Source organism: Camelus dromedarius, chromosome 3 (assembly GCF_036321535.1).
Source record: "Camelus dromedarius isolate mCamDro1 chromosome 3, mCamDro1.pat, whole genome shotgun sequence".
Classification (NCBI taxonomy): domain Eukaryota; kingdom Metazoa; phylum Chordata; class Mammalia; order Artiodactyla; family Camelidae; genus Camelus; species Camelus dromedarius.
This window is the reverse complement of record NC_087438.1, coordinates 115,885,743-115,907,323: the sequence shown is the minus strand read 5'-3', so window position 1 is coordinate 115,907,323 and position 21,581 is coordinate 115,885,743. Positions and strand designations below refer to the sequence as shown.

The 21,581-nt window shown below is 49.1% G+C and overlaps 1 protein-coding gene across 30 annotated transcripts in view; it reads right to left on the bottom strand.

The window, feature by feature from the left end:
• OBSCN (obscurin, cytoskeletal calmodulin and titin-interacting RhoGEF) overlaps positions 1-21,581 on the bottom strand; it is a 169,985-nt gene that overhangs the window by 87,706 nt on the left and 60,698 nt on the right. For 29 of the 30 annotated variants that reach the window (XM_064484554.1, XM_064484556.1, XM_064484555.1 and 26 more), the window contains 16 exons: positions 19,130-19,405; positions 15,336-15,611; positions 11,074-11,349; positions 7,245-7,520; positions 5,658-5,942; positions 5,235-5,501; positions 4,806-5,075; positions 3,595-3,861; positions 3,048-3,314; positions 2,747-2,859; positions 2,480-2,633; positions 2,115-2,276; positions 1,913-2,017; positions 936-1,202; positions 406-675; positions 2-268 (listed from right to left, as the gene is read on the bottom strand). In XM_064484554.1, coding sequence (XP_064340624.1) covers positions 2-268; positions 406-675; positions 936-1,202; positions 1,913-2,017; positions 2,115-2,276; positions 2,480-2,633; positions 2,747-2,859; positions 3,048-3,314; positions 3,595-3,861; positions 4,806-5,075; positions 5,235-5,501; positions 5,658-5,942; positions 7,245-7,520; positions 11,074-11,349; positions 15,336-15,611; positions 19,130-19,405 — 3,798 coding nt within the window. The remainder of the gene's footprint in view (position 1; positions 269-405; positions 676-935; positions 1,203-1,912; positions 2,018-2,114; positions 2,277-2,479; positions 2,634-2,746; positions 2,860-3,047; positions 3,315-3,594; positions 3,862-4,805; positions 5,076-5,234; positions 5,502-5,657; positions 5,943-7,244; positions 7,521-11,073; positions 11,350-15,335; positions 15,612-19,129; positions 19,406-21,581) is intronic. The other variant, XM_064484565.1, reaches the window with a different exon arrangement.

The following is a 21,581-nucleotide window of genomic DNA, read 5'->3' as shown; positions in this document are numbered from 1 at the left end:
CCTTCCACAGTGACCTCAGCGCTACTCTGGGCGCTGCCAGCCTGGCACCGGTAGATGCCAGTGTCCGAGGGTGTGAGCCGCAGGATGCGCAGCTCCGCCATGTGGCCCTCCAGCCTCATCTTGAACTTGTGAGATGGTGCCAGGGGCGTCTCCTCCTTGTACCACTGCACAGCCTTGGGGGGCGGCTTGAAGTCACAAGACAGGACCACCGACTGCAGCTCCCGCCCCACCTTGGGCTCCAGTGGCCGTGTGAGCACCACGGGGATGTCTGCGGTGGGAGAAGAGAGGAGAGTGCTGCGGAAAGCGGGCCAGACCGCTGGCCGGAACACGCGCCCGTGCCCGCGCCCACGCCCTGCCCTGCAGCGGCTCCGCCCGCAGCCCACCCACCAGGCCGCACTCTCTCACCTGAGACGACCAGGCTGGCAGTAGAGCGTGACTTGCCGATGGTGAAGTGCACCGGCCCCGTCATGGTAGAGCACGTCCGTCGCAGCGTCAGCCGGTGCACTGTGCCCTCCTGCTCAATCCCCACGTCAGCCCCAGCCTGCAGCACCGTCTTCCCCAGGAGCCACTTGGGTGGCCTCACCGAGGGGATGGAGGTCTCACACTCGAACCAGGCAGGGGCTGGCTCCAACACGGTCACGTCCTGCAGGCCCCGCACGATGGTGATGGATTGCTCTGGGGGTGAGGAGCCGGTCACCAGGGCAGTCCTGTGGAGGCTCACCAGCTGCCCCTCCTGCAGGCTCCGCGTTCCTCCCTGGGAACAAACCCTCCCAGGCATGCTCGCATCTTCCCCCGGGTACCCCGATGCCTCCAGTCAGGTCCAGGTCCTTCTCAGACCTGGCCGACTCCAAGTGCCACTGCAAATGATACAGGCTGGAGTCCCTTCCCCCAGAGGGAAAATAAAGGAACTGCTGCCCACCCAGCCCTGCCCGCACCTTCTACAAAGAACTGGGCACTGGTCTTAACGTCGCCAGCGTCACAGGTATAGGTGTCCTCGTCCTCAGGCTGGACGGAGTCGATGATTAGCTTGCGGTAGAGGCCGTCACTGACCATCTCATACTTGTCTCCAGGCTGCAGCTCCACGCTGCCCTTGAACCACCGCACCTGGGCGCTGGCCCTGGACATCTGGCACTCGAGCACGCCGCGGTGCTTCTCCATTGCGATCTTGTCCCTCAGCGGGCGTAGAATGGTCACTGGCAGCTCTGTGGGCACACACCCGGGGGGTCAGGGCAGGTGCACAGTGATCCCAAACACCCAGGGCTGGGCGCTCTGACGGTCCAGCCTCCAACCAGCCGGACTGGGACTTCATGCTCTGGCTAAGCTGCGCATGTGGGCCCTCCCACCACCACAGCCAGCAGGCGGCCAGGCTGAGTGTCACCCTCAGGCTGGTCTGGGACTGGCTGCTCACATCTGACCACGAGGAAGGTGGGGCACATGCATGCCCGCTACCATCCAGTAGGCCCTCGCCATACGCATGCCTGCCCCCCCCACCCCTGCCCATCTTCTCAACACACCCCACCCTCACCCTGTGCATCCAGGTTTTCCCCTCTGCCCTCCACCTGTTCCCAGACCCTTTCTCGCTCCTGCCCCAAAGCCACTTTGACTTGTCACCAAGGCCACCAGGTAAAAGCCTTCTACGCTCCCCCACACCCTTTCTCTCTGGCACTTGCTGCAGTCCGAGGAGGGAGGGTCCACTGGTACCTCCATTTTAAACAAAGGAAGAGACCCCAAGGCAGAGTCCCCCAAACCACTTTCTTTTAGCCGAAGAGGGGGCACCCCCTTTTCCGCCTCCTGGGTCACTGCTGTCCTCATCCCATTCCTGCAAGGCCCAGCACACTTACCTGTTCACACACATGCACACACACACACACACACACAGTGCAGCCCACACCCTGCCCTGAGCCCCCATCACCTTTTACTCGGAGCTGGGCTCGTGATTCTGCATTTTCGGCTACAAATTTGATTTCCCCTGCATCTTCCACCAGGACCCTCCGATAGATGAGAGTGTATGTCCTTCCTAGGAACAAAGGTCACTCAGGACTAAAAGAAGGGGCGGCCTGGGGGCGCAAAGGCCGGGGAGCCCTCCTGAAGCCCACCCACTGTCCTCCTCGCACCTTCCTGGCGTATGCGCACGTTGTCGCTGGGCCGAAGCTTACTGCCCTCCTGGAACCACTGGGCAGGCACCTCGTCGTGGGAGACCTCACAGGTGAAGGTGGCACCCTCCTTCTCCATCACTTCCACATCCTCCAGGGGCCTCACGATCTGGACATTTCGGCCTGGAACAGCAAGCAGGTTCTGCCACACCCTGATGTACAGAGCTGTCTGACTGCCACTCCCCAGCTTGCTGAGGGGGTACAGGAGGCGCGAGGCAAAGGCAGAGCAAGAGGGCCAAGCACTTGCTGGCGGACGCAGGATGGTCAGGAGGTTCTTGCCCCACCAACCCAGCCAGCCCTGATGCATCACTCTGGCCGGCCCTCACCTTGCACCTTCAGGGAGGCTGAGCTCTGAGCATCGTGGGCATCACACACATATGTGCCCTGGTCCCCACGGCCACAGCAGTAAATGACGAGACTCCTGCAGGCCCCCTGGGCTACCAGACCCAATGTCTTGCTCGCTCGCAGCTCCACACCGTCCTGTGGAGGAACGAAGCCAGGTCAGGTGCTAGGACTGCCTAGCAATGTGGTCCCACTCCCGCCCACCCATGGTGAAAGGCGACAGGGAGCAAGGAGTCCGGGTTTGGAGGCACCTTTAACCAGCACACATCCACGTTGGGGCGCGACAGCTCGCAGTCCAGGACCACCTTGTCCTTTTCTGTGGCCACCACGTCCTGCAGCGGGCGGCTGAACGTCACAGGCAGCTCTGGGGAGACAGGAACAGGGTGGTGGGAAGTGGAGCCTCCGGGTGGGGAAAGGAATCCCTCGGCTGGTTCTAGGAATGACTCCCCTCTCCCAGGATTCCACATGCCTGCCCCCACCTGCCTCCTTGGGCCACCTTGGCGCATGGGCAGGTGTTCTGCAGTGAGTCCCGCCCCACCTATGCCTACGCACCAGTGACCACCAGCCTCGCCGACGTGTGCACACCCTCCGCCCTGAAGGCGACCAGGCCGCTGTCCTGTTGCTGCAGCTGGGACAGCGTGAGGGTGTGGGTGGGGCCGTGCACTGCCAGCTGGCACGTGGGTCCCGGCTGGAGCCGTAGGCCGTCGCGAGTCCAGGTGCCCTCCACGTCGGCGTGGGACAGCTCCACTTCCATGGTAGCTGTGCCCTGCTCCTGAGCCTCCACTGCCTGCAGGCCTCGCACTAGCCGGACCTGGCGCGCTAAGGGACAAGCGTGAGGGCGGGTGAGCCATTGCAGCAAGACCCTGGCCTTCAGGCCTCCCCCCACCACTTCCCCTGGAGGCAGAGGTCTGCCCCTGCAGGTGGAAGTCTGCGCCTCCTTCTTTCCCTGCCCACCCTCCTCAGGCTGGGCTGCGAGTGAAGATCTGTTCCCTCATCCCTCCCCTCCTCCCTTTCTCCCCTTTAGCAGGGCCCTGCCCCCAGGGGGAGATTCATTCCCCTCCCTGCCACCTCCTGGATGCCGAGCCCCCAAGGCGCTCACTTTCCACCGTCAACTTGGCCTGTGTCTTATCATCTGGTGTCTCGCAGCCATAGAAGCCTCGGTCAGCAAAACCCACACTGTGGAGGACCAAACGGTGACTAGAACCCTCGGCGTGGATCTCCACTTTCTTTCCTGGCACCAGGGCCATGGCGTTGCGTGTCCACCTGACATCCGGCCACTGCCGCGTCAGCTCCACCTCCATGGTCACTGTGCTCCTCTCCTCCACGGTCTGTGGTTCCAGCTTCTTTTTGAACAACACTGGAGCCTCTGGAGTAACAGGACAGGGAGGTCACTACAGCCACTGTCACTCTCAGGAAGGCAGGGCACAGAGAGACCATGCCCCGACCCCTAGCCTGGGCAGAGCTGCCCTCCAGCACATTCCAACTCCAAGCTAGGCAGGGCCAGCTGCACACCTACACAGGTACGACTTTATGGAAGGCAACCGAGGCTCAGGGGGGTTCTCCTTCCCCAGTCCCCTGCCCACCTCTTGCTCCCCCTTCTGAACAACCTCCTGCCATGCCCTACCAGAGCCCAGAATGCCTAAGTGTGGCCAGCGACCAGCCACATCAGGACACAGGGAGCTGTCGAGACAGGCAGGCTCTGAGCCCCCAGACCGGCTCTCTTTAACTAGGTCTCTAGACTTTAACTAGGCCCTGATCACACCACGCTAAGGAAGAGAAAATGCTAGAGTGGGCCTCCCAGCCTCAGGCTGTGCCATGATCTCCCCAGAAGTGAACCTGCCCACGTTACTCCCTTACTCAAGAACCTGCAATGGCTTGGTTCCCACTTACCCTCAGGTAAAGTTCTGACCCTCCCCCACACAGTGCGGCTTCAGCAAGTAAAGTGCGTCCTCACCTCCTGCACCTGCTTGCAATGGCTGCCAACTCCCCTCTCTCCCAACCCCCGCCATCCTCTGGGCTCAGCAGGGGTTGTTTCCTCTAGGAAGACTCCCCTCTCCAGCATCTGAACCTCTGCCCACTTCCTGACCAGGTGTGCAGTGCAGGAGTTCACTATCTCCCCTTGGGAGCAGGTGCCTGGTTCCTCCGCCCCACCCTAGGCTTCTCTCATCAGCTGGCAAACCCCGTGTCTCCTGAGGTCAGTCAGGCAAGCTGGACACAGGACAACAGCAGGATACCGCCCTGCGACCAGCCCATTAGAAGGTGCCCACTGGGAGGAACCGGTGTGCCCTCCGTGCCGCCCCACATGCGCACCTCGAACCCGGAGGGCAGCCGCGGACGTGACGCCCTCCGCCTCTGCACTGATCTGGCCGGCGTCCTCCAGGGCCACCCCCACGATGGTCAGGCTGTGGCTGCCGCCCGTCTGCGATATGAGAAACTTCTTGCTGGGCCGTAGCTGGGCACCATCCCGGAACCACGTGATCGCCACATCGCTGGGGGTCACCACACACTGGAAGGTGGCCTCGCAGCCCTCCTCGGCGACCACGGTGCTCAGCCCCGACGTAAACTTGACCACGCGGGGGACTGCGGACAGGTACTCCACTTGAGAAACGGACAGGAGGGGCGGGGACCCCCCACCCTGTAGACGCCGCCACGGAAGGACACCTCTTCCAGGAAGCCGCCCGGGAATGCCCCGCCCAGCCGCCCACCCGCCTGGGCGACCCAGCCCGGCAGCGGGCGTACCGCTAACGGTGAGCTTGGCGCTGGTGCGGTCGTCGCGGCTCTCGCACACGTACTCGCCCGCGTCCTCCGCCCGCAGGCCGGACACCGTGAGGGAGCGCAGGAGCCCTGAGGCCGCCATCTGGAAGCGCTTGCCGGCCCGGAGCTGCGTGTTCCCGCAGCGCCACACCACCTGGGCCTGCGCCGGGCTCAGCTCGCAGGTCAGCGTCACCGTGCTGCCCAGCTCCCCGCTCACGGGCTCCAGGGGCCGGCAGAACTTGGCGGCCACCTCTGGGGGAGGGGAGGGGACGTCAGCCTGGTGGGGCTCGGGCCACGAGCACCAGCTCTAAGCTGCCCGAGCGTGCACCTGGAGCCCCGTCCCCAGCTCCACTCCAGGACGCCGCATGCAGGGGGTTCCCAGAGGACCGTCCCCGTGGCCCTGCTCACCTTCCACCTGCACGGGGAAGTCCTGCCCCTCTAAACCAGTGCGACAGCTGTAGACTGCACTGTCCATGGTCTGCGCACCACGCACCGTCAGGGTGTGGGTGTTCCCCAGGCTGGCTGTCTCGTGCCGCTTGCTGCGGCGAATCTCCACACCGTCCTTGAGCCAGGTCACCGCAGCCACAGAGGGTGTGGCCAACGTGGCGGTCAGGACGATGTCCTCGTGTTCCCTGACCACCAGAGGTTCCCTGCGGCTGGGTCTCTCCGGGGCTGGGGGCTCAAGCTCCGGCTCTGAGGGGATGGTGGTCAATGAGCATTAGAGAGAAGGACCCTAGCACCCCTGGCCTGGGCCTCGTCCCCCCTCCAGACCACATGGTGGGAGAAGACTTGTAATGAAACAGCCCCGGCTGTCCAGCTCTCCATTGCTGCCTCTCTAGTGAGCAAGCCAGAGAGTCAAGGCAGCAGGGCCAGACCCCACCTGACAGCCACCACCCAGGCTCACAGGGGCAGTGCAGGCAGCCAGGAGGAACCACTTGGGACCACAGGCCTGGGGGCCCCAAGCTCTGCCCGATTAAGAGCTGAGAGTCTAGGATTCCTGCCCCCTGCCCCCAGGGAACACAATACAGGGAAAGTGGGGACAGGCAGTTCGCAGTGCCCCTGCTACTTCCTGGGGCTGGCATTCTAGATGAGCAATGGGGAGCAGGGCCAGGAAGGGAGGTGGAGGAGGACAGTCTGGGTGAAGGAACCCCTGTGAGATGCAGTGGGTAGAGGGGGATCCGGCACAGACTGAGAGGTGGGAAGCAGCCTTCGTGCCTCCAGCAGCCAAGCATGGAGGCAAAGCCAAGAAAGAGAAGGGGGAGGGCGAAGGCCCTGGGAGGGCTGACCTAGAGGAGCACCTGGAAAGACCACGCTGGCTGCAGGATTGGGGACAGGTGGGCAAGGGCCACAGCTGGGGACAGGGACAGCTCCAGCCAGCTCAGAATGCCATAACCCAGCAATGTCATCAGCAGCCAGGAGGGCTGGGAGGGGCAGGAGCAGGCAGCACATTGGCTTGGCCCAGGCTCAGGCCAGGTTAGGTATCTGAGCAGAGGGCAACGTAGTGGACTGACCTAAAGGTAACTGGATGATCAGGACCCCACAGCCAGAGACAGGGACTCCAGACCCAATGGGGGCAGGGCATCCAAGGCCAGAGGCTCCTCAGAGCTGGGCTGAGCTCCAGAGCTGACCAGGAAGCCTCACAGGGGACTAGCGCCCCCTCGCCAACCACAAACAGCGAATGGCCTTTCCCACAGACCACAGGCCTTAGCAGACTGCAGATGACTGAGGGAGCCTCTGTGGCAGGCTTCATGCTGGGAAAGGTGGTGATGTGGTGGAGAGGTGCAGGGACCTGGGGCAGCAGATGCCAAGAATGTCCTAGACTAGGGGCTGTGACAAGCAACTCAAGGCCCTCGCCAGTGGACAGAGCCCTGGGGTGACTGCATCAGAGGAGAACCCAGCACAGGCCCAACACACAGGTCCTCCAATCTGCCGGAGATGTACTAATTGCCCCCAGTTTGTCAGGCACTCATCCCCTCCACCCAGCCCGGCACATACCTGTGACGCCCAGGCGGAAGGAGACCCTCTGGCCCCCGGCCTCGCAGCTGTACTCCCCGGCGTCCGCCTTCCCCACCTGCTGCACCACCAGCCTCCGGGTGCGGCCTGCGGCCTCCATGCACACTTTTGAGCTTGCATTCAGTTTCTTCTCGTCCTTGTACCACGTCACCTCCGTCTGGGCCTGGGCGACCTCGCAGCTCAGTGTGGCACTGGCTCCTGCCTTGGCCTGTATCTCCCTGCACACTGGCTGCTCCTTGGCAAACATCGTCATAGGTTCTGGAAGGATGCAGGGATGCAGGGGGGGTCAATGACACCAACTGAGTCGGGAAGGCAGAGCACTAGGGAAGGAAGGCCTGTGGACAGATGGGCAGGGGGACTGGAAACTTCTCCAGGTTCTGTGCTAGTTGTGCAACAAGGACCCATAATGGATCTACACATTCCACCACTGATCTCTGCGTGGTGTTCCAAGTAGTGACTTTGTGAAAGATTTCACCTCTGCACATATTCCTTTAGGAAAGGAACTGTGGGATCATGAGGCATGCACACCTCAACCTTCTTAGATGGTGCAGTCTTTCCCACATGATTGTGCAAAGAGCATCCTCACTCACAGTGCATGACAGTCCCTGAGGCTCCATGCTGTCTACCCTCAGTGCTGTCAACTATCGGCAATCTGGGGGCGTGCAGCTGAACTTCCTGGGCCTTCTTTCGCACGGTCCTGACGATTTACAAAATGCAGCACCATTTTTTGATCTTTTTGGCTTTTGGTGTTTGCTCTTCTGTAGTGTCGTTGCAAGGCTTCTGCCCAGTTCTCAGTAGCACTGTCTGTCTTTTCCTTATTCATTTTCAAGAGCTCTTTGTATTTTTATATTAGAGCTTTGACAATTACGGGTGTGTAAATATCTCCATCTTTGTCAGTTGCTTTTTCATCTTTTATGTATCTTCTGTTGATTTAAAGTTCTTAGTTTTAATACAGGCAAGTATGTCAGTTTGTCCTTTGTGGTTAATGCATTTATATCCTGTTTAAGAAATCTTTGATTTCCCTGAGGTCATTAAATAATCTATATTATCTGCTAAGAGCTTGTTTTATGTTTCACATTGGAGTCTCTAACCCACCTAAAGTTGATGTTTGTGTGTGCTGTGAGGGAGAAAAATGGACGTCGCTCCATTTTTAATACAAAGAAATGGAGATATAAGAAGAGAGATATGTGTATATAGTTACATGGTATTAGCACCATTTATGAAAAGACCCCCCTTTCTCTATACCACACGCTAGCACTGCAGGGTGAAAAATCAGAAAAAGAATGGGAAGTCTGCTTATGTGCCGGTCTGTTTTGGAGCTCACTACTCTGTTCCTTTGCTCTGGGTATTTAGTCCTGCTTTGAAATCCAGCTGTCTTCATTGCTATAGCTTTATATATTTGAGACCTGGCAGATCAAATGCTCTACCTTTGTTCTTCTTTATGAGTGCTTTGGTTCCACTTGGTCCTCGGAATCAACTTGTCAATTTTGACGCACCCACAAGAGAACTTTTCCTTGGATTCTCATTAGGAATGGACAACTTTGTGTCTTCTACGCACACCTCCCCATTCATTGAGATTTTCCCCACTGTCTCCCTAAAATATTTAATAATATTCCCCCTCAGAAGCCTTAAACATATTTTATTAGACATGGAATTAGAAGAATGATACTTTTAATGCTGTTGTAATTTTCTGACTCTCTGTTGCTGATACATCAAAATAGATGTGTTTTCTGTGTATTTTGTATGTTGGTGATCTTTCTCAGCTTTCTTACTAACTCTGAAAATTTACCTTTTTCTGTTTTCTGCATTGTGAAGTACACTTTTGCTTTATCTAAATTTTATTACTTTATTTTATATTCCCCCTTATAGGCTATACAATATTGGACACAAGTTGTGACAGCGGAGTCACTTGAAATGCTCCAATTAAAAGGAAAGGCTCTCAAGGTTTCCCTTTAAGTGCAATTTTTGCTGTTTTCTTCAGTACCCTGTATCAAATTAAGGAACTGTCCTTTTATTGCTAGTTTATTAAGAACTTTATTAACATGAATTTATGCTAAATTTTATAAAACTTTTATTCTGGATATGATGTAAAAGTTTTATCCAGCACTTTTATTCTGCATTTTTTTTTTTTTTTGGTAAAAACATGCCTTTTCTCTTTTAGCTTCTTAATGTTTTGAGTATATTGATTTTCTAGTGTTCTGTTGTTGAACCAACCTTGCATTCCTGGATTAAGATCTGAGTATATTATGCTCTTCATATATTGCTCCATTCAGTTTGCCAGCATTTTGTTTAGGACTTGGATACTGACATCCATAAAAGATTGGCCTGTAATTTTAATTTTTTTATACTTTCCTTGTCAGACTTTGGTATCAATGCTATGCTAGCTACATAAAATGAGCTAAAGAGTATATATCCCTTTTCTATTCTCTTAAAGGACTCCATCAGTACGGAACAATTTTGTTCCAGAACATTTTACATAATTTACCAGTAAAGCTACTAAGCTTAATCTTGTTCTATGAGAAGACTTTTTTTTATCATGGTTCCATTTATTTAAAAGGTTATACGACTGTTCAAGTTGTTTATTTCTTCTTGTGTAAGTTTTGATATCGTTTTCTAGGAATTGGCCAATATTTCAAAATTTTTCAAATTTATTTGTGTAAATAATATATTCTATTATAATAACATGTCAGAATGATTCATAGTAGGTTTCTTGATATATATATATATATATATATATATATATATATATATATATATATACACCTATGAATCATTTTATACTGATACAATATCAAATTGTTATGTGGTGGCACTTAGGAGTCAACATGGGACCACAGCCCATCTCTACTTGAGGTTAACCTCCCTTAACAAAAGGAAACTAAAGTTAGTTCACAGACATCTCTGTGAACCAGTTCAGGAGGGACAGACATGCACATGAATCACTAGGAAATGCTATGAAATAAATACTAGTTTATCAATCAGTGGCTGCTACTACAGTACCTTACCCTTCACAAAGCATGCTGGTATAGGAAAAGCTCCTTATGACTCTCCATTTCTAAATTTATAATCAAACTCAAAGGGAACACTGATACAGGATGTACTAGTTGAAGACAAGAGGAAACCAAAATTTGCTTTTAAAAGAATATTCCATACCTCAGAGGTGTGTATCAAAGGTGCGTATCTACCAACCCCCTTCTCTTGGTTTACTTTAAACATTGCAGACAAAACAGGAGCCCAGGCTTTGTGACACGTGGGTGCACAGATAACTTCTGCAGCCATGTGCAAGGAAGGAGGAGTGTCCCAGAACAACTAAAACTTTGCTGATCCAAAATTCAGTCTTGAGGTAATGTCAAGGATGATTCTGTGGTTGGAACTTCCCCTTATCAGGCTCAAAGAAACACAAACATCTCTGACTAGGGAGAATCCTCATGTGGTGCTGCTGGGTGAGGGAATCTGGATGCTGCTAGAACACCCAAAAGTGTATTCTCATATCCCACGGTAAGAGACATCTGGTCTACTTGAGATCCCAAAGGATAAATGGAGCCAAAGTCCTGGACACCAGAGATCACCGGGAGCATTATAATATGGAAGCATGACTCGTGGTGCACAAAAGGGGCCCTTCTTCCTTCCATACACACTCTTCCCACCCAGTCTCCCTGGGCCCAGGCATGGGCATGAAAGTGCGAGGTGAGAAGTTGGAAGATGTGAAGAGATTAAGTATAATGGAAAGACCACTGGGTCTGCCATGGCTATAAGCCAGTCACATCACCTCCAAATGGAGCTAACTTAGCACCCTTATCAAATAACTGACCTGTGACATCCAGGCGGAAGGAGACCCTCTGGCCCCCAGCTTCGCAGCTGTACTCCCCGGCGTCCGCCTTCCCCACCTGCTGCACCACCAGCTGCCGGGTGCAACCCTTGGCCTCCATGTGCACTTTCGAGCTTGCACTCAACTTCTTCCCATCCTTGTACCATGTCACCTCCGTCTGGGCCTGGGCCACCTTGCAACTCAGCATGGCATTGGCCCCCGCCACGGCCTGCATCTCACTCTGCACTGGCTGCTCCTTGGCAAACACTGCCAAGGGCTCTGGCAACAAGGAAGAACACACAGGGTCAAAAACACTAACTCAGGATGCAGCACTGGGGAAGAAGGATTAAATGGTGAAGCAGGAGGACCGGAAATTTCTCAAGACGCTGGCTAGCTGTGTGGCTTAGAAAAGCCCCACCTCCTTCTCAGCGAGAAACCCAAATTTATCTATACATTCTACCACTGATCCATGCATTTTGTTCCAGGTGAAAACGTAACAGACTTCTGTGTACATACTAGTCTGGAAGAGGAACTTCAGGGTCATGAGGCTTGGTTTCTTCAACCTTCCCAGATGATGCAAAGTCTTTTTACATGATTGTGCAGGAAGGGTTCTCACTCACAGTGTGGGAGAGATCTTGCGGCTCCGTGTTCTCACCTACTCTTAGTTTCGTGAACTGCTCGCAATCTAGTGGGAGTGAAGTTGTACCCCAGTGGCTGTCTTTTGCATGGTCCTGATGACTCACAAAGTGGAGTAACTTTTTCATTCTTTTGGCCATTACTGTTTGCTCTTCGGTGGTTTTACTCTTCAAGTCTTTTGCCCAATTTTCAATAGCATTGTCTGTCTCCTCCTTATTCATTTTCTGGATCTCTTTATATGTTTAAGCGCTAGAGATGTGACACTTACATAGTTTGTAAATATCACATCCATCTGTGTAACTTGCCTTTTCACTCACGTGGTATCTCAGGATGAATCAAAGTTTTAGTTTTAACGTTGTCAAATATGGGATCTTGTTCCATTGTTCTATTTAAGAAATCTGTCCTTACCCTGAAGTCATTAAATAATTTATGTCATCAACTGAGGATTTATGATTTTCCTTCACACTGTGGCCCCTCACCCACCTGGAGTACCTTTTGCAGTGTCATTTGAGTTACCTATGCAATTTTTATATGATTAAATGTTAAAAACACCATATTGAAAAGACTATCCTTTCTCCCTTGTGTATACAGTTTCAATGGTGAAAAAAAAAAAAAGGCGAGGAGTGGGAAGTTCATTTATTCACTGATCTGACTGTGAGCTCACTATTCTGTTCCTTTGATCTGATAACTGTCCCTGCATTGTGACCCCATTATCTTTATTACTGTTGCTTTATGATACTTCTCTTCTTCAAGAGTATGTTGGCCATGGAATCTTGGCCTTTGGAATCTGCTTCTCAATTTTCAACCCTCCAAAGAAAACACATTTGTTTGATTTTGATTGGATGTGAAGATGTTTGAGCCTTCCATAGATTTCTATCCATTTTTTAGATTTTTTTTTTTTACCCTCAAAAATGTTCAAGAATTTTCCCCTACTGAGGTCTTAAACATCTTTATTATACTTGGAATTGGAAACAGGATACTTTTCACACTATTTTAAATCTTTTAAAATTTCATTTTCCAACTGTGTTGCTAGTATACAATATATAAATAAAACTAAAGTAAAAAGGTTTTCTGCATACTGATTTTTCACATGATAATCTTTCCAAGAACCTCGTGTGGTGTTAGGTGAGGCATATGGGAACAGTCTAAACATTCAGCAGAAGGATAGTCACATAGGCATGGGTAAAAGAGACATCTGGTCAACCTCAAATCTCAAGTACCACAGAGTCCTCTGCACCAGGGAACATTCTGTGCAGCAGTTGGGACATGTGATAAGTGTTACTCCATGGAAACACTACTCAAGGTTTACAAGAATGGCCCCACTCCCTTCCACACACAGCCTTCCAATCCAGAGTCCCTTAACTCAGCCACAGGAATAAGGGTAGGAAGAAGAAGGTTGGGAGACTTAAGAGATGAAGTCTAATGGAAAGAGCCCTGGGGTCTGGTGGGTCTGTTATCAATCCCATCATCTCCTCCAAATGGTCTCAGTTAGAACCCCCAAGTAACTGACCCGTGACATTCATGCAGAAGGAGACTCTCTGGCCCCAGGGTCACATCTGTACTCCTATACTCCCCTGTGTCCACTTTCCCAGCTGGAGGCACCGCCAGCTGCCGAGTATAGCCCTTGGCCTCTACATGCACTTTTGAGCTTGCACTCAGCTTCTTCTCATCCTTGAACCATGTCACCTCCCTCTGGGCCTGGGCTACCTTGCAGCTCGGCATGCCAGTCCTCCCAACCCCAGTGTGCCTTTTACTGCACACCACAGCTGCTCCTTGGCAAACAGAGCTATGGGCTCTGGGGACAGAGAGGGAAGCACGGGGTCAAAGACATCATCTAAGACAGGAAGGCAGTACTGGGGAAAGAAGGACTAAACAGGAAGGCTGGAAACTCCTCCAGGCTTTGCACCAGCTATGTGGCCTAGAGAAGCCCCACACCTTCTCAGCAATAGTGACACAATTTATCTATACATTTGACTACTGCTCCAAGTGGGATGTTCCAGGTGAGGACATTGTGAAAGACTTTTGAGCACAATGGATCTGGTGGGGGTCATGATGTATGCACACCTCAACCTTCCTAGATGACGCCAGAGTCTTTCCTGCTCAATTGTGCAGGGAACGTTCTCACCTAAGATACATGAGAGTTCCTGAGGCTTCATGCTCTTGGCTACTCTCAGTGTGTCAACTGCCGTCAGTCTGGTGGGAGTGAAGTCATACCTCCTGTGGCTGTCTCTTGATGGTTCTGATGACTCACAACGTAGAGCAACTTCACCAGTCTTTTTGGTCATCACTATTTGCTCTTCTGTGTTGTAACTGTTCAAGAATTTTGCCTGATTTTCAATAGCATCATCTGTCTTTTTCATATTCACCTTTATAACCTCAATTTGCATGATACTGCCTTTCTCTTTCACATCTGTATCACTTGCTGTGTCACTAAATGTGACTTCTAATGAACCTAATGAAAGTTTTAGTTTTAAAGAGTTCAAATTTGTCACTCTTGTTCCATGGTGTTTAGTCCATTTGTTTTCTGTGACAGAAATCTCTTCACATCCTGAAGTTTTTAGGCAATCTATGTCATGATCTAATTTTCCCCCACCAAGGCATTCAGCACCTTGTATTATATTTGGAATTAGAAACATGATACCTTTAATGCTATTAAAAACATTTTCAAAGCTCACTTTTAAACTATTTGTCACTAGTATATAAATGTAGAAACCAAGGAACACCAATGCAGTCTGAACATGTGACTAAGGACTATGACATGGAAAACAATACATGGTGTAAAAGAACAGCCCCTCTCGCTCCATATCCACCACTCATCCATGCTTTCTTGACCACACATTGGCCGTAAATGGAAGGTTGGAATATAGGAGATTTCAACAAATTGATACACATAAAAGGAGCACCAGGGTATGACTGCACAATAAGACTGTCCCATTCTCACTACCAAATAATGCCAATTCGGAATCTCCAATAACTGATGAAAAATATATACATGGAAGGAGACTTTCTGGTCCTGAGATTAGCAGATACATTCGCTAGTGTCTACCTTGCCAGCCTAATACACAAGCAGCCACAGCCAAAGAGCCATAACTCTACAAACACGTTCAAGCTCGACTACAGTTTCTTTCCATCCTTCCCCTACCTGTTCAGTCTTGATATAACCTACCTCCCATTTCAGAATACAACTTCAGTCCACCAACAAAAATGAACCTTCCCTGTGTACCAGCTGCCCCTTAAGAAATCCCATTGGGAACTATGATAACACATAGAAGTACACGGGGTGAAAAAACACAACAAAGTCAGAAACAAAATCAGGATAAGAAGCACTGAATAGTGAGAAAGGGACTGGAAAATTCTACAGGCTCTAAATCAGCAGTGAAATATATAGTCCCTTCCAGCCAGGGGCTGCTGTTATGTTAATTCCCCATTAGCAAAGCACGCTGATGTGGCAGAAGTGACTTTTTCCTTCCATTCCTATACCTAACTTTCCTTCCATTCCTATACCTTCCATTCATAGACCCAACTTGAAGAGACATGTCTAAAGGCAGGTGCACAAAAGTCTGTAGAGGCTGTAAGCCAGTCCTATCATCCCGTAAACACAGATGGACTTAGTATCCTCAAGAACTGACCTGTGATGCCCAGGTGGAAGGAGACCCTCTGGCCCCCGGCCTCGCAGCTGTACTCCCCAGCATCTGCTTTGCCCGCCTGCTGCACCACCAGTCTCCGGGTGCAGCCCGTGGCCTCGACACGCACTTCCGAGCTGGAGCTCAGCTTCTTGCCGTCCTTGTACCACGTCACCTCCGTCTGGGCCTGGGCCACCTCGCAGCTCAGTGTGGCACTGGCCCCTGCCATGGCCTGTACTTCATTGTGTGCCGTCTGCTCCTTGGCAAACACCACCGAGGGCTCTGGGGACAGGCAGGGAGAGAGGGACACATGGAGTCAAAGATATCATCTAAGTGAAGATGCAGCACCAGCGAAAGAGCCACTCAGCAGGGAGGCAGGAAGACAGGAAACTTCTCCAGGCTGCGCACCAGCTGTGCGGCCTAGAGAAGCTCTCCCGCCTTCTTAACAATGAAGGACACAATTTATGTCTACACTCTGCCCCTGAGCTGTGCGTGCTGTTCCAGAGAGACATTGGGAACGGCTTCTCCCATGCACATCTCCTCTGGGACCGGCGCTGTGGAGTCATGCAGTCCTCACCCTTCCTAGATGAGGCCAGACCCTTTCCCTCACCTTGGTGCGGGCCACGTTCTCACCTGCAGTGAAGGACACTTCCTGAGGATCCACCCCCTTGCCCATCTCAGGGTTGGCAACTCTCGGAAACCTAGTGGCAGTGAGGCTACACCCCCTGTGTTGTCTCTTGCATGGTCCTGATGACTCACAAGGTGAGGAATCTTTGTGATCATTTTGGTCCTTCTGTGGTTTGCTCTTCTGTGGTGTCACTGTTCAAGTTTTGCCCCAGTTTCAATAGCATTGACTGTCTTTTCCATATTCGTTTAGTTTGTTTTTACATAATTAAATGACAGATGGTTACATGTGTATGTATCTTCCCCATTTTTGTGCTTTTCGCTCCTTTGTAATGTTTCTGGTGAAATTAAGTTATCGGTTTTAGGCATACTGCAGGCAAATATGTCAAGTTGTCCTTTGTGGTTTCTGCATTTATCTTCTGTTTTAAAATCTTTCATTATCCTGAGGTCATTAAATAATCTATATCATCTGATTACACAAACTCGTTTTACCATTCCCACGGAGGTCTCTAACCTGCCCAGGGTTGATTCTTCGTGTGGTATGAGGTAGATTTCAATTACATTTTTCTGTATAGTTAATGTTCTTAAGACCAATTAGGAAAAGCCCCTCCTTTCTCTACAGCACGATGTGAGCTCAACATTCCATTTCTTTGTGTTGTTTGCCTATCTCTACATTGAGACCCACTTGTCTAAATTGCTGTAGCGTTAATAAAAAATGAAGTCCTGACATAGGTTACAGCAAATGTCCCCGCTATGTCCTTCAAGACTGGCTTGAATCTCCTTGGCCTTTGCAATTAACTTGTCACTAGTCTCACACTCAAGAGAACTGTGATTTGGGTTTTTTGGTTTTTGCGGGGGGTCGAACATCTCTGGATCTTCCGCAGATTTTTATCCATTTATTTATATCTTTTCCTCTGCCTCTCAAGAATACTTAATAATTTTGCCTACAAAGAGTCCCAAGACCCTGTCTTAGATTTGGAATTGGTGACATGATGTATCTAGTGTTATTGTAACTCTTCTCAAATTTCATTTTCTACTTTCTTGTTTCTTGTATATAGATAGTTGTTTCTCTGTATTAATATTTATATGCAGTAATATTTCTCAACTGTCTCATCAAGTGTAGTAATTCATGTTCCTGGATTTTCTAAATTGATAATCATATCATCTGCAAAAACATGTTTTATTTTCCCAAGTTTCCATCTTTCATTTTATTTCCCCCCTAAGTGTGCTGTAAATGTAGCATGAAAGTGGTGCCAGTTGGCTTCCTTGTCTTGCTCCCTACTTCATAGGCAGTGCTGTCAAGCTTTCACTTTATGCGTGATGCTAGCTGGTTTGTTTTCCACTAACAATTATTAAATGAAGGAACAACCATTTATTTATACCTTGGAGAAATTACTACAGCAAGAATTGTTGTTAAATTTTATCAAGTACATCTCCTGGATTTACGGTGTTATATTTTATTGAGTTATTTTACTCTCCATTTAAATTGGAGAAATTGTATTATTGTTCTCTGATATTCTGTTAATGTCAAGCTTTCTATTGAGTTTCTAATGTTTCTTGTGTTAAACCAACCTTGCACTCCTGGAGTATAACCATTGCTATAGTGGCTAACCCTTTTAATAAATTGCTAAATTCACTGTGCTAATATTTTTTAAATATATTATTCTTGACATCATCAAGAGATTAACCTGCATTAATTCCTCCCATTCACCTTACTGGATTTCGGTAGGAATGATATGCTATCTACAAAAAAAAAAAAAATGAATTAGTGAAACTCATTTCTCAATACTATGGAAAATCTATATGAATATGGAATAGCTTCTTTATAGAATACTCAGCACAATTAAAGAGTAGAGCCACTGGACTTAGATATTGTTCTGTGACAAGATTATTTAGTATGGTTCCATTTATTCTAAAGTGGCTATTTTCCTTGTGTGAGTTGATACAGATTTTTGGAATTGATCAATTTGTAATCCTCTACTCCTTCTGAATTTGGTACACACATCTGTGTGCAGAGAGCTTCCATAACTATGTGAAAATAGCTGTCTCAGACAATTAAACTATGACAATCCAAAGTACAGACTGGAAATGATTCAAAGTATTATGTGTGGTCAAAATTTCCCCTTAACTGGTTCAATAAATTCAAACATCTGTTGTTCACAGGACTCTCCAGTGTGCCAGGTAAGTATCTACTTGATCTGCCAGAATAATTCCAGGAGAGGAACATCTGGTCTACATTAGCCCTACGCATCAAATAAGCCAGACTCCTAGAAATCAAGGAAGACCAATGGAGTCTGAACATGCGCTGCAATAATGCGACTAAGCATTATGACACGAAAAATAATACAAGGTGTAAAAGAGCAGCCCCTCTCTCTCCATATCCACCACTCATCCATGCTTACTTGACCAAACACTGGCCAAAAAATGGAAGCTTGGAATAGAGGAGGTTTATGATATTAATACACATAAGAGGAGCACCAGGGTCTGACTGCACAATAAGGCTGTCCCATTCTCACTACCAAATAAAGCCAATTTGGAATTCCCGATAACCAGTGAAAAATATATACATGTAAGGAGACTTTCTGGGATTAGCAGATACACTCGCTAATGTCTACCTTGCCAGCCTGATACACAAGCAGCCACAGCCAAAGAGCCATAACTCCACAAACACGTTCAAGCTAGCCCACAGTTTCTTTCCATCCTTCCCCTACCTGTTCAGTCTTGATATAACCTACCTCCCATTTCAGAATAAAGCTGGAGTCCACCTAAAAAATCAACCTTCCCTGTGTGCCAGCTGACCCTTAAGAAATCCCACTGGGACTATGATAACACATAGAAGTACACGGGGTGAAGAAACACAACAAAATCAGAAACAAAAATCAGGACAAGAAAAACTGAACAATGAGAAAGGGACTGGAAAATTCTACAGGCTCTAAACCAGCAGTGAAATATATAGTCCCCTTCCAGCCAGGGGCTGCTGTTATGTTAATTCCCCATTAGCAAAGCCTGCTGATGTGGCAGAAGTGACTTTTTCCTTCCATTCTAATTTATAGACCTACAATGAAGAGACGTGATGAGAGGACACCTAACAGCAGTTGCACAAAAGTCTGTAGAGGCTGTAAGCCAGTCCTATCATCCCGTAAACACAGATGGACTTAGTATCCTCAAGAACTGACCTGTGATGCCCAGGTGGAAGGAGACCCTCTGGCCCCCGGCCTCGCAGCTGTACTCCCCAGCATCTGCTTTGCCCGCCTGCTGCACCACCAGTCTCCGGGTGCAGCCCGTGGCCTCGACACGCACTTTCGAGCTGGAGCTCAGCTTCTTGCCGTCCTTGTACCACGTCACCTCCGTCTGGGCCTGGGCCACCTCGCAGCTCAGTGTGGCACTGGCCCCTGCCACGGCCTGTACTTCATTGTGTGCCGTCTGCTCCTTGGCAAACACCACCGAGGGCTCTGGGGACAGGCAGGGAGAGAGGGACACATGGAGTCAAAGATATCATCCAAGTGAAGATGCAGCACCAGCGAAAGAGCCACTCAGCAGGGAGCCAGGAAGACAGGAAACTTCTCCAGGCTGCGCACCAGCTGTGTGGCCTAGAGAAGCTCTCCCGTCTTCTCAACAATGAAGGACACAATTTATGTCTACACTCTGTCCCTGAGCTGTGCGTGCTGTTCCAGAGAGACACTGAGAATGGCTTCTCCCATGCCCACCTCCTCTGGGACCAGAGCTGTGGAGTCATGCAGTCCTCACCCTTCCTAGATGAGGCCAGACCCTTTCCCTCACCTTGGTGTGGGCCATGATCTCACCTGCAGTGAAGGACACTTCCTGAGGATCTGCCCCCTTGCCCACTCTCAGGGCTGTTAACTCTCGGAAACCTAGTGGCAGTGAGGCTACACCCCCTGTGTTGTCTCTTGCATGGTATTGATGACACACAAGATGAGGAATCTTTGTGATCATTTTGGTCCTTCTGTGGTTTGCTCTTCTGTGGTGTCACTGTTCAAGTTTTGCCCCAGTTTCAATAGCATTGACTGTCTTTTCCATATTCGTTTAGTTTGTTTTTACATAATTAAATGACAGATGGTTACATGTGTATGTATCTTCCCCATTTTTGTGCTTTTCGCTCCTTTGTAATGTTTCTGGTGAAATTAAGTTATCGGTTTTAGGCATACTGCAGGCAAATATGTCAAGTTGTCCTTTGTGGTTTCTGCATTTATCTTCTGTTTTAAAATCTTTCATTATCCTGAGGTCATTAAATAATCTATATCATCTGATTACACAAACTCGTTTTACCATTCCCACGGAGGTCTCTAACCTGCCCAGGGTTGATTCTTCGTGTGGTATGAGGTAGATTTCAATTACATTTTTCTGTATAGTTAATGTTCTTAAGACCAATTAGGAAAAGCCCCTCCTTTCTCTACAGCACGATGTGAGCTCAACATTCCATTTCTTTGTGTTGTTTGCCTATCTCTACATTGAGACCCACTTGTCTAAATTGCTGTAGCGTTAATAAAAAATGAAGTCCTGACATAGGTTACAGCAAATGTCCCCGCTATGTCCTTCAAGACTGGCTTGAATCTCCTTGGCCTTTGCAATTAACTTGTCACTAGTCTCACACTCAAGAGAACTGTGATTTGGGTTTTTTGGTTTTTGCGGGGGGTCGAACATCTCTGGATCTTCCGCAGATTTTTATCCATTTATTTATATCTTTTCCTCTGCCTCTCAAGAATACTTAATAATTTTGCCTACAAAGAGTCCCAAGACCCTGTCTTAGATTTGGAATTGGTGACATGATGTATCTAGTGTTATTGTAACTCTTCTCAAATTTCATTTTCTACTTTCTTGTTTCTTGTATATAGATAGTTGTTTCTCTGTATTAATATTTATATGCAGTAATATTTCTCAACTGTCTCATCAAGTGTAGTAATTCATGTTCCTGGATTTTCTAAATTGATAATCATATCATCTGCAAAAACATGTTTTATTTTCCCAAGTTTCCATCTTTCATTTTATTTCCCCCCTAAGTGTGCTGTAAATGTAGCATGAAAGTGGTGCCAGTTGGCTTCCTTGTCTTGCTCCCTACTTCATAGGCAGTGCTGTCAAGCTTTCACTTTATGCGTGATGCTAGCTGGTTTGTTTTCCACTAACAATTATTAAATGAAGGAACAACCATTTATTTATACCTTGGAGAAATTACTACAGCAAGAATTGTTGTTAAATTTTATCACGTACATCTCCTGGATTTACGGTGTTATATTTTATTGAGTTATTTTACTCTCCATTTAAATTGGAGAAATTGTATTATTGTTCTCTGATATTCTGTTAATGTCAAGCTTTCTATTGAGTTTCTAATGTTTCTTGTGTTAAACCAACCTTGCACTCCTGGAGTATAACCATTGCCATAGTGGCTAACCCTTTTAATAAATTGCTAAATTCACTGTGCTAATATTTTTTAAATATATTATTCTTGACATCATCAAGAGATTAACCTGCATTAATTCCTCCCATTCACCTTACTGGATTTCGGTAGGAATGATATGCTATCTACAAAAAAAAAAAAATGAATTAGTGAAACTCATTTCTCAATACTATGGAAAATCTATATGAATATGGAATAGCTTCTTTATAGAATAC